This window comes from Barbatula barbatula, assembly GCF_947034865.1.
Source record: "Barbatula barbatula genome assembly, chromosome: 25".
In the NCBI taxonomy this organism is placed as follows: Eukaryota; Metazoa; Chordata; class Actinopteri; order Cypriniformes; family Nemacheilidae; genus Barbatula; species Barbatula barbatula.
Window position 1 is genome coordinate 4,784,168 of NC_136788.1, and position 13,232 is coordinate 4,797,399.

General features: G+C 39.2%; 1 protein-coding gene across 1 annotated transcript in view; it reads right to left on the minus strand.

The window, feature by feature from the left end:
• Positions 1-7,099, minus strand: part of mafb (MAF bZIP transcription factor b) — a 55,356-nt gene extending 48,257 nt beyond the window's left edge. The window contains exon 1 of the mRNA XM_079449692.1: positions 4,640-7,099. Coding sequence (XP_079305818.1) covers positions 4,640-5,604 — 965 coding nt within the window. The 5' untranslated portion in view covers positions 5,605-7,099. The remainder of the gene's footprint in view (positions 1-4,639) is intronic.
• Between the last annotated feature and the right edge of the window lie 6,133 nt (positions 7,100-13,232).

The following is a 13,232-nucleotide window of genomic DNA, read 5'->3' on the forward strand; positions in this document are numbered from 1 at the left end:
ATTAAAGGGATAGTTCACCTTCTGTATTGCTTTATTTATTCAACATGCTTGACTTTTATTAAGTTGAATGCAAAATAAAAATCTCAGAAGGTTTTTGTTTTATACCTTAAATGTGACAACCATGTCTATTACATACACTAATCATATGGTGAGATTTCAGCAGTGGTCACCCTCACTCCAATTCCTATTCTATTTATGAAAGAGAGAAATAACAGCATGAGAGCAAGCGTATGAATTTGAGTTTGGTAAACTATCCCTTCAACTCGCTTCTTACAAACATATTTCAAACCATTGTATGTTTTTTTTTTTGCATGACTGATTTCCGTCAATATCTCCGATACCGTCTCCCAAAAGCCTTTCTGGAGTCTCAAACGTAAGGCAATCAACAAAAACACATCCATTTCCGCAGCGTAACGGTGGAGGGAAAGTTAAATTATTATCTTTTCAAATAGCTGCTCTATAACTCAGGTTTACAGGAGGCAAAGAGGGGCCCGGAGACGGCGGGCATGTCTGCGGATGATGGACGCACGTGGCAGGGACATAAACTCCCTCCTTTAAATCACTCTAAATGGAAATGTTTAGCGTGGAGAGATGCAGATGAGCTTGGATTCAACGCCAACGAGCGTTTTGTGCTATCAGAATGAGAAAAGGCAGCAATATCACAAATACTATAACGCCAGTGTACACAATAGACGAAATGGCTTGAGCAAGTGGGGAAAGAGTTCGATACGTTTATTATACTGTATCTTTTTTGGTTCATAATGCTATGATGATCAGTGCTCTGTTAAATATGATGTTCAGTAAATACAGTTAGTTAAAAATGTTGTTTTATTAGTAGCTATTTGTTGCTTCTCGATAAAATTCCCAGAATGCATTTGTCCAAAGGATTTCGTCAAGATAATCGACTCGACTCTGGCACGGGCATATTTCTTCACGTTGCACCAGGCCTCTCCCTCACGACAATCCACGCTGTGAGAAAATCGCTCCGGACGGCACGGAAAAAGCCTGCCAAGCTAAACATCGACTCCCAACAGAGACAATGTCTGATATGATTAAAGATATTAGCCCGTAACACTGCAGTACTGTATGTAAATGATTGATATGTCAATATGCATGAGTTGAACTGTGATTTCCTATTGTTGACCTCGGATGCAAAATACCAATATCGTGACAGAAGACAACTATATTATCTGTAATAACCTAATCGGGATTGCCCGCGACCAATGATTAGGGCGCGTATGGTGTCAATATCCCACTGCTGATTAAATTAAGGGTGTGTGCTTGTACGTTCGTTGCAATGCATGCATGCGTGTATGTGTGTGAACGTGTTGGCCTTTTTGTGTGCACGACTGGTGCATATGTTTGGTGATTTGTGTTAGCCGCGTGTCGGTTATGGAGCTGAGGTGTGAAAATATACACGGTGTGTGTAATGAGATCCAGTGACTTCATTCGCAGGTGGAAATGAAATGTTTGCTTCATATACAGTATGCTAATGTGCACTTTCATCACAGCCTGATAAACAGAATGCGTTTCAATACATCATTAAATGTCTGATCATCTCTCAGCAAAGCTGCTGTTGTCTGATTTCAACGTGATCGGTATCGGTAGAATTACAACACTCGTAGTGAGTTTTATCTTTTGTTGTGATTTGATGTCATCTTTCTGACTGTGCCGTCGGAGATGCTCCATGATTTCAAAAGCAAACCAATCATTGAGTCTATAAAACTAGATATGTCATTCAAATCTCAAAACTCTATAGGAACACATAGTTTCCGTTCTGAACCTGCTGTCGTATTGCTCAACCGTGTCTATAGATCAAAGTCACACCGATGATGTCATTAACTAGTTTGGCGTTTCGACCTCATCAAACAGAAAAGCCAGAAATAACAGCCAGCAAGCCCACTCAAAAGCAGTCGAACCTCAGCTGGGGAAAATCACCAATGATTCATCTATTTCAAGAAGCCCTTTATTATTAATCATGCAAGAAATCATTGTGTTTTCCACAGTCAATACAAAGCCGAGCTGTGAAAGATGGGCTCCAAATTCCTCCGAACACGGTGTGTTAAGGGTGCGTGCGTCATCTGTTTGAAATTCAAATGACCGGTGTGATGATGAGCCGCTGCGTTTTCACAAAAAGCCCCAAATTCAGACATCCCACACACTTTCACTACTTTTTCCAGCTGTGCGCACACATCCTGTTTGGTGTCACAACAGTGAAGCTTTGAGTCACTGTTTGAATTGTTCTTGAACTGATCGTACTGGTGATTTGAGAGAATGTGAGTGTGATATAGACGGAGAGGAAGACGGAAAAGTAGACAAAAAAGGTAAAAAGACACCGGGAGAGACAGGTTGCTGTACGGGTCGGTCGGTGGATGATGGTTGTGGTAAAAACAGAAAGGACATTCTATCTTGGTCAAATGTTTTGATTATATTTTCTATTAAAGACATACCATAGACCCCAAACCCACTATTTTTTGAGCTGCTTTTTGAGTAATAGGTATTCCTAATAGGTTAACCCAGGTTGCCTTAAAACAAGGGAGACTGTTTGAAAACAATTGAGGTTAATTGTGAATAGGTTTTAGAGTCAGGTGATCACTGCTTCATCTAGAACAATCATTTATACCATTGGAGGATTTGTGTTTATTTGAGATGCACTTTATTTAGAGGCGAAACCCTGTTAGATTTGCGCAATATCCCCGTTAATTCAATGCGGCACGAATAAAGTCTCTTTATATTAATGTTTAACCGAGGATAGCAAAACAACACGACAGTGTGCGATAACAGCGAGTCTGGGTTTAAACGGCACGTTGCCCGAAATGAGATTGTTGCGGATGAACCCAGAAATGTTTTCGCTTTATTTTCCCTTCAAATCGTTTTTAACTTCATTACAGATGATAGTTTATTTGAGTAATTAAATTCATGTTATATCGGTATTTATTTTTAATAACTAATATTCAGAAAAGAAAATATGTATTTTCATAATTTTATATAAAAATAGACAACCTGGAGCGCAGGCGACTTTTATCATTTTTATCAACAATGTCACTGTAAACAATATCATCTGAAGATAATATGTTGACAAAAAAACATTGTTACATTACGATATCTGTTTATTTAAATACAATTCGAGTTAAGTCGATTTAATAACTGTTTGCTCGTTTTGGGCAACTCGTGCGAACTGTCACGCGGCAACAAGTGAAATCCTCAACTTTTCTCCGAGTCATAACTAAAGGCCTATTATAAATCTACAAACTGTAATATTAAAGTGATGCAGAATATAAAAGTATTCAGTGGTGCTGTCAAACTTGACCATCATTAGGCGTCATCTAATTCAACAACACGAGAACAGAGCATTTGTGTTTACATTTACATTTATTCATGAACTATATAGCGATGTTTCCATTTTTACAATCAATTAATCGATATCAAATATTAAAAAGATTATATTAACGTATGATAGACAGACTGCAGCTGGTTTAAAGTCTAAGTCAAAGTTTAAAGTCAGCTGGTACAAGGTTTTATTTTCAACCTGCAAGTAAAATGTTTTAAAGCAACTTACTCCAACATATTTATAATACACGTGTGCATTGCAAATTAAGTGACATTATTAGCCTACAATTTAAAGTTGGAGGCCAAAATCCTAAAAAATAACAGTTTTGACTGCAGTGTTTCGAGCGCGTGTCAAGACATGCTTTTAATTCTTCATTGAGATACAATATTGTTATATGAGAATAACTATAAACACTTCAATAGTTTGAAATCGTCCATTTAAGCACATTTTATGGCAATATGCAATATGTGGGGTGTCAGACTGTTACAATTGTTTCAGTAGAGGTTGAAAAAAATGTCTCTGAAAAGAAGAAAGTCTTTTTTCGGATGAAAAGCATAAATCCACGTGTTACAAATAAATGGATACCTGCTGTACAAAAAAAAAAAAAAAGATATGGCAAACGCAAGAACCATGGAGACGATGAGATGTTTCATATAGGGATACACGTGCGACACTTTTTTGCTCAAAGTCCCCAAAAAGTGGATAAGACCAGACAATGGGAAATGAATGTAATGTCCGAGCAATCCATTGCGGTGTAAGAAAGAAAAAGCTCTAATATCGTCAGCCAGCATGACCAGCATGTGGAGTCGAACATGACATAGAATAAATACATTGAATAAGTACTGTACATCAAACACAATATAGCTCACGGAAAAAATGAGAGAAATGACAGATGATAAAGAGTTCAAACACTTCTCCATTCATTCAGTGAGTGCAAACTCGCGTAACCCGTCATCTGAACATGACAATAATGTTTGGTTAAAACTTACGCAACACGAGCTATAGGACACCGAGAGAAATGAAATGATATTACACTTTCAGGAGAAATAAAAGCGATAACGCAAACGATGTCCTATCGTCCAAACCAAGAAGCAACTAAAAAGTTGAATTACATTTCTGAACGGAACTTGAAAAGCCTTATTAAGTAGCAAAAAAAAAGAAGAAAAAAAACAGGAACGAAAGAAAATATACGGGAGGGAAAGGGCGCCCAATCCAACAAAACGCGAATAATGCGCGTAAAACTTTTTGCCATGTGTTTCGCCGTGCAGGTGAACTCGCTTTTGTCTGTTTAAGTGCCGATAAACTCACATGAAAAACTCCGGAGATGAAGGGTTGTTATCGCTGCTCGATCCGTTTTCTCTGAAGCCGGTGCTGATGAGCTTCTCGTATTTTTCTTTGTACGCGTCCCTTTCGCGCACCAGTCTGGAGATCTCCTGCTTGAGATGGTCCACCTGCTGTATGAGCTGGGTCTTCTCGCCCTCCAGGACGTGCCTCTGCTGGACCCGCTTATAGCGACACGACTGGGCATAGCCTCTGTTTTTGAGGGTTCTCCTCTTCTGTTTGAGTCGGATGACCTCCTCTTTGCTGACCCCCCGTAGCTGACGATTGAGCTCGCGCACGGACATGGTCACCAACTGCTCGTCCGAGAAGCGATCGTCCAGGTGCATGTGTTGGTGGCCGGCGGAGTTGCCGTTGGACTGCATCCCGGGCGTCGAAAGGTGCCCGCCGGGGTGGTGGTGGTGATGGTGGTGGTGGTGAGGTGCACCGTTCTGCGCTGCGGCGGCGGCGATGACCGCGGACACCACCGCGGCCGCGGATCCCATCTCCTCCCCGGCCATGGCGCCTCCCGTCCCGGCCGCGCCGGCGAACTGCTGCCCTCTAGCATAGCCGTCGAAGCTCTGGAGCTGGTGACTGCTGTTGATCAGCGCCTCCACCGCGTCCTCGGGGCTGAAGCCCAAAGCCTCCGGGTTGAGCTGCTGCTGGTATCCGCTCATCCAGTAAAAATCCTCCAGGTGCGCCTTCTGCTCGCTCCCGGAGCCCGGACTGGGCGCCGAGAAGCTTGGGGAAGGGGGAACCGAGCTGCAAGGCGTGCTCATCGGGGTGGAAGACAGGGATCCCCCGGCGATCAGGCGGCTGCACTGGCTGATGCTGCGATCGGGCTCCACCGGCTCCTTTTTCACTTCAAACTTCATCAGATCGAAGTCATTAACATATTCCATGGCCAGGGGACTGGTGGGCAGGTCGGAGCTGCTCATTGCCAGTTCTGATGCCATCCTTTTGCTGTTGACAGTCCTCCAAAGGGGGTGAAGAGCAGCTGTCACAGTGGTCGGGTTCGAGACGGCGTGAGCCAGCTTGATTTCTTTATTTAATTCTTCAAAAGCCAAGAAAACCTTTCTCGAGCGCGGATTTATTTCTTTTTTTAATTCACGCGTTTTCGCCTCTCGCGCACGGACGCATGGAGGAGCGCGCGCGTCTCCAGTGCCTCTCTCTTTCCACGCGAGCGTCTGCGCGTTGCGAACATTTAACACCGCATGGCTTCTGCGGGTCTTGCTCTTTTCTTTTTTGTTTGCTTTCAGTAGTTTCGCAGAGCCGAGGACCCTAACATGTGTGTGAGTGGCAAGTGGATTCTCAGCCGGAGAAAAAAACTACTCCGGGCTTGTTGTGGACTTTTTAAAGGATCACCGAGCACACGAGTATAAAAGCAATGCTGAGTTTTATAGGCGCCCTGACGTCAGGTTTGAAATACGAAATTGACTCGGACTCGTAGCCAATGGGCTCGCGGAATCCGAGGCTCGATTTGCATACGAGAGAAGAAACAAAACTTTTCCGAACTGTCAGAACTGACGGAGCTGAACGAGCAGCACTTTAACTCTTTATGAACACTTTGTCGTGTATTTACGACGTTTTATTCGTTTTACTGAGGCTGCCACGATGGCATTATGCGATGATCGGTGCAATAAGTTCACCTTCCTTGAGTCATTTAAACGCCATCATTAATTATAACCTGTTTACTGTATCAACGCGATGCTTGAACAGTCATTCCTCGTATGTATTATATACGAGTAAAATATTGTTTTAAAAGCCACGGACGTGTGATGTATGTCTGGGCTGTTTTATACTAACACTATTAATAATACAGACACATCGTAGCGGATGAAAATGCAGATGCAGAAGAGGAGATGTAGCTAAATCAATTGAAACATCCACGTGGTTTTCGCAGACAGCGCTCCTTTATGTTGTTTTAATGTGATTATATTACTTTATTTGATTTATTATTCCTTTTTCCACTACCAAAACGTGGTCGCAACATTTCAGCGGACCTGCGGTTTCAAAACTCAACAGCGCCCCCTTTCGGCCAAACACGACAGCGTCTGTGCATTAGAGGAGCGTTTCATCTCCGTGTGTCAGATGTTTTAACTTTTCTAAAAGCTGTGTGGGAGCGGTTTCTCAGTGACAAATCAATAAATCTTTACACTTCGCATGCAAATATACGCTTTACATCTTCATAAATGTGTGTTGGAGCTAAATGATCATTCCAAATGTATATTGAAACAACTCAGGATGGTTTGTTTTTGTCTGGTTATGCATGGACGATGTTTGAGTGCACTTTTCTAGAAATATTATACATAGACGCACTTTATTATGGGGTGTGATGTGCCCTTTAAACAATGATGTTTAATTTGGTTCTTTATATTTTTGATATTCATATATTGTTGTATTTTATTGATGTTTGTAAGCAAACAACGTGTAATTAAAGCACCTTGGAATTATATCATTGCTTTTCTACAGTGATGAGTTTGTATAACATGAAACATGTGTACCGCGGACAGAGACCTTCTTTATTTTGTAGTACATTTTCAACCACTACACACATCATTTTAAGTGCACAAAAACGGCCCTCATTGCTGGAGGGTTTCTTATTAAGAGGACGGATTTTCTCTCAGAGCAGCATTAGCTCATGAGAGCAGACAATAAAGCGGACTATTCTCACAGGAGATATTGAAATGTGCTCCAGCTCTCTGTGGAAATTCCACGACAAGAACCACACAAACTACAAAGCCGCCAGCGTAAAAATAAAAATAAATACAAGCCCAAGGTCCCAAAAGGAAATAAATATTCTTTTAGTCTCAGTGACTGTTCTTGGGGACCTAGACCTAAAAAATAAACATATTATTTTATTAATTAGTTCACCCAACAAAAGCCTTTGGAGGCTGCTCAATAGCACTGAATAAATATTGAATTCATGTCCCTTCTGACTGGGTAACTGCTCAACAATCAAGAGAAATAAAGGCTGTGCGACTATCTCCGATATTTGAAGTAAATCGTCGTTTTTCTTTAGGGTGATGCTAATGCAATGTAATATAATGTGTGGTTTCTGTCATTTGTAAAAAAAAAACTTTATACTGTATGTACTGTGTGTCTTTAAGGTGAGGTGTCCCCGGTATGTCAATGAAATAATGACTAAATAATGGATGTCAGGAGTCTGATTCTGGAAAAAAACATAAGCTGAACATCTATAAATGGTGAAGGTTTTGGGCTATAGGGTATGTGAGTCAAATGTATATAATACAAGTACAAATACAAAGTACAAGTTACTGATTTGATCAATGTGCCCTTCAGATGCAATCTCACCTTGTGTGCTACATTACCGATACATATAACCATTAAACCACAACTGATTCTACTTCATTTCTAGCCAGAAACAAATGCAAATTATTTCCACAAAAATATGTCTGGCTACAATACTCGTTCTTTCATTCAGTTCAATTAGCATGAGCGATTTGGACAAATATCATGTTGAGGTCACAGTTTACCCTATAACTTAATAAGGATGTTTTTTTTATTGTGGCATTACTTTGAGAGCTATCAAACATGTTAACATCATAACTGTTTCAATAAAAACAATAAGGTCAGCATTCTTATACCGTAAAGAAACCTAAAGTTATTTGTTTTGATGTAAAACATTGCAAGATTGAGAGTTGACACTTTCTGTTTTGTTTATTTACAATAAACAAAATGAACTTAAAATAACAGAACGCACGCAAGAAAAAAATGAAATGAAAATGATTGCCTCACGTCACATCTTCACAAAAGAGGATATTTGGATAGAAATGTTGCAGTGGTTCTGGATTCATATAATGGAAATCAAAGGGGGCCAATGTTGTCTGGCTACAAGCGTTCTTCAAAATGTCAATGTATTTCTTGTTTCGTCTGAAATTACTGTGTGTTCAAGCTGTTAAAAGCATTGAATCCATTTGTGCCATAGGAAAACAGTCCTTAAGCGTCCCAGCATGTTGAACATGCAAATGTGAAAGTGTCCGCCAGGCTATACACAATCCAATAAATGAATCCAAAATCCTTCCGGAGAGAGATCCACAATCCATCTTGCTACTTCCTGTTTCCTGTCATGTGACCGCTTACTTGACAGGTAGACCGGGTGCATTTAAAGACATGCATATACAATTGAAAAAGTAAAAGATAACATGTAAACTTATTAAAACTCTTACATCATTATAATATAGGGTGGCAAAACATGTATCTGATGCGTCACAAAGTATTACAGTCTCACGTTTATACTTTCTTATTATATCATTGTTGTGTGATTAGGGATACAAGGACAGTTGAATGTAAAGGAACTTGATTTGTTAACATTTCAAGAGCTTTTTCTTCCCTTTAAAGTGTTTCATGAGTAGCAGCTATTGCTGTGGGGTTAAGAGACCCTTTGTGATCAATGAGGCGAGAGAGAGAGAGAGAGAGAGAAAGCGATAGAGGTACTCCTATAATCTACTACGATTCATCATATCTCATTTCTTGGCTCTTCGTGTTCACATGAGCACATTACCAAGGTCTTTGTTAATGAGAGATTTTATGACCTTTCTGAATCCCCTCCCCCTCGAGAATATTGATGAATATTGTTTAAAAATAACCGAGCGCATGATTTCATCCACATACATTTCATTATTGCAACTATTACGGAGTTCTCCTATTGTTTGAGCAACGGCCTCAGCTGTGTTTTTCCCTTTTTCAAATGTGTTGTGCTCAAGTTGATGTTCTTTTTCACAGAATTTTGAAAACTGAGAAGTCAGGTAGATGTTAGATGCACAGTAAACGGGTCAAAGACTTTCAGATGTCCCCATCAAAATCAATTTACAAAAGTCATTTTATGTCCAAAAAATATTTATGTACAACATTATTCTGACTTGTATTAAAATATACAAAAGAATAAGGGAGCGTATTACATTTTATTGGGCATTCATTTTTTTAATTAAAAAAAAGTTAAATTACGACTAATTTGCATTTGGGGTGAAAGTAATTGGTCTTTTAATATGTCATCAATTGATTTTTGACAAGATTGTTACTCTGAACGACATTTTAGTGGGCGTCTAAATCAGGGAAAATGTATGATATTTATTTTTTGGTCAGAAAATCAAAAACGCAATTAAATACGAAAACGTTTTGAACAAAACCATTTAAAGCAGTATTTTCATCTTTGACAAACATAAGTAAAGGCTCAAAAAGTTTTTGTTCTGAAGAAGTCTGTCATGCAACGGGTCTTTGATAAATCAATAAACGTGACAATGTAAACTACATTTTGCCATTTTCTAAAGTAAATGTGAAGTTTAAATTTGTTGATCCATCTGGCTAGTATCTAATAATATAACTATGTATATTTTATTTAATATTTATATTTAAATGTATGTTGTTATTATTTTATTTTCTTATGTTATTGTATAATAATTGCATTAAATAAACCATGTTTTGAATGGTAGTTTTGACACAAAGCAAACCGAAATATTGGATAGACAAGTTTAGCCAAGTAACGCATATCATTGTCTTTTTCTTGTTATCAGAAATAATCTACAGGCACTCTATTGTTTGTGAATGTGTAGCGGAAGTTAAGGGTAGTCCATGAAATCATGCATGCTCAGGAACATTTATTGATGTTGTTGCTTTGAAGCCGTCTATACAGTATGTGGTTTATTACTTCCCTCAAATACGACCCAAAACTGTAAACTTTATTGTGTAAACGTTGTTTTTGCTTTAAAATATTACAGAGAATATTAATGTTTGTTTTTAACTGCATTACAGTTTCATATATCTGTGCGATTAAGAAATTGTGTTTTATTTGGATATCTCGCCGTGCCATACACATGTCGTTGACTCAACAAGACTCTCTTTAAATTGCTGCTCCACCCTTACAGTAACTGACCTGAAAATGTGACATTACAGTAGAAGAAGGTTTGTTCATCACCATGCTTGGCAAATACATCTTCAACTCACCGTACAGTGGAAGGTTAGTTACAGGAACCATATATTGTTTCTTCAAGTTATTTTCGGCATAAACATCTCGCAGTGAACTTTAATAAAGCTATTCGATGAAAAGTAATCCACCATTATCGGGATTATGGCGACATTCATTCATTATACAATCCCAGTGGGTGACTAGCTTAATTTTCACTCGCAATCCCTATTTAACAACGTCTATTAAATCCCAAGCTTAACACAAATGAACGCTGTGATTTCAATGAACTCATTTGAGGGACATTTAATTACCAGCTATGGAAAAATGAAATGTTTCTCCATAGGTTTCTCCAACTGTTGTAGCTTTTGTAATAGAATAAAGGAGACATAAAAAGCCATTACGGGGTTGCCGTTTCACCACGGCATCTCTCCGAGTGGTTTTTTTATGAAGGGAAAACATGTATATTACCATATTGAGCTTGAACTCATGGAAACAAAGTGCAGTAATTGAGCAGAAGCTTCCCGCTTTTTCACTTCATGTTCTCCTCTCACCATCTGGACTTTAATATGCTCCCAATTTCTCTTTCTCTCTCTCCATGAAGACTTGACTACGCATCTGTTAATTATACATAGACCGGAGGAGGGCTGAACGACTGACTGTACTCGTGAATGAGTTTGCGTATGTGAATTGGACTCTGCTGTGCATGGATTTGAAACCGGTTCTTACCTGGTATCATTTCGTTCCCATTTACTCCAGAGAATATGAATCATTCAGAATTATTGCTTTTTATTATTCTTCATATATGTTTTGATGTTGGTTGCAAAGGGTATTGAGATTTTCAACATCATCAGCACACTAAGTTGCGAGACTTTGTTTTGCAGAACAACAGAAACGTTTTAAAATGGGCCGTAAAATCTGCTTCACTCTTCACATTTGAATATAAACCCACATTTGCACATCGGACGTACTTTGTTTAGTTAACTCATTGTGTTAACCGTGACCCACTCCAATAAAACTCCTCCGTGTTAGCGTGCGAAAGAGCGAGTGCAGATGATTCATTCGGTAGAGATGGGAAGCAACGTTCCCGCTCCGTTATTTATGTGTCGCGTATCGCCACGGAGACGCTCATTAATAAGCATCTCCCACCTGAGCTATTAGAGGAGGAGAGAGGCGAGATCTTATGCTCTGACCCCTTCACCGATGCATCGCCACGGCAACAGGACACCTCACACACTGCATCATCCCACGGTCCCCATAAATCCACTCTCTTCTGCTAATGAGTCTGAACCGAGAGGCGACGCTGACAGCGCCAGTCATGACTGGGTCATCGTGGGCAGAACTGGGCTGAGATGCCGGGAAGAACAGATTCCTGAACTGTTGCGGGGTTTGCATCAGGAGCGCTAACTGAAATGACTGGATTTCAACACCTTTCTCGATTGTATGCGTTAAAGTTTCCTAAAGAATGAACTTCTGCGAAAATTCTTAAAATTGGAAAAAATTGGAAAAGAAATGCAGCTTTATTACAAGCTAAAAAGGAACTCTTTATCATTTTTCACTTGAAGAGCTTCAGAGTTGTATTATTAAGTGCGAGTAGGCCTCGGGACGGTTCACTTTAAAAACTCTTTATTGCCGTCTAACTAGGCAGAGGAAAAGGTAGCAGGGAAACTAGGCATTTCACAGATGGCATATGACCAACTTGATCTCACAAAGCCTGTGTTTGACTCATGCCCAGCTCATGTGCAGGGTGACCCGACCTAAACACAATAGACCATTATGAGTCAGCGCTGCAGGAAAGAGCCAGACAGACCCGATCCATTCAAACCAAAGAACATGCAGGTGAGTTCCAGGCAGGCTCACACACACACACACACACGCAGTAACACTCGCGATCACTTGCCAAACACTGAAAACAGATTTACTGATAAACCTTTACAGTGTCTTTTTATTAGTTGAATTCCAAGTGTTGAGAACATTTACATATAAAGGCATGTGGGATTTTTAGACAATTATCAAGTATTTCATACATTTTTGCTCACAAATTATGAGTTACAGTAAACACCAACCGCAAAGTTGATATAATCAGTTGTTTTATTGAAACGCCTTAATGCACAGATATATGTATTGAAACTAAAGTCAAAAGTTTAGATGATTTGATTTGACATGTATTCATTTAGTAGACACTTTTATCAGAAGAAACAAATGAGGAAGCATTTAAAGTGATAGTTCACCTAAAAATGAAAATTCTGTCATCATTTACTCAACTTCTTATCATTTCAAACCTGTATGACTTTCTTTCTTCCAGAGAACACACAAGAAGATATTTCGAAGAATGTTGGAAACCGTTGGAACCATTCACTTATATTGTATGGACACAAAACCAATGCAAGCGAATGGGGTTCATTATTATTCAAAATATCTTCTTTTGTGTTTCAGAAGAAGAAAAAAAATCACACAGGTTCAAAATAACAATAACAAATTAGTAGTAAATAATGACAGGGTTTTTATTTTTGGGTGAACTATTACTATAAGATTTCGTACGAGAGCCAACAATAAGCATGAAATATATTAAACAAATGTTAAATTAAACAAAATAATCAGGTTTTATTAGTGCAATTACTTTTTTCAGAAATTGATAATCTCATCTAAAATATGAAGCTT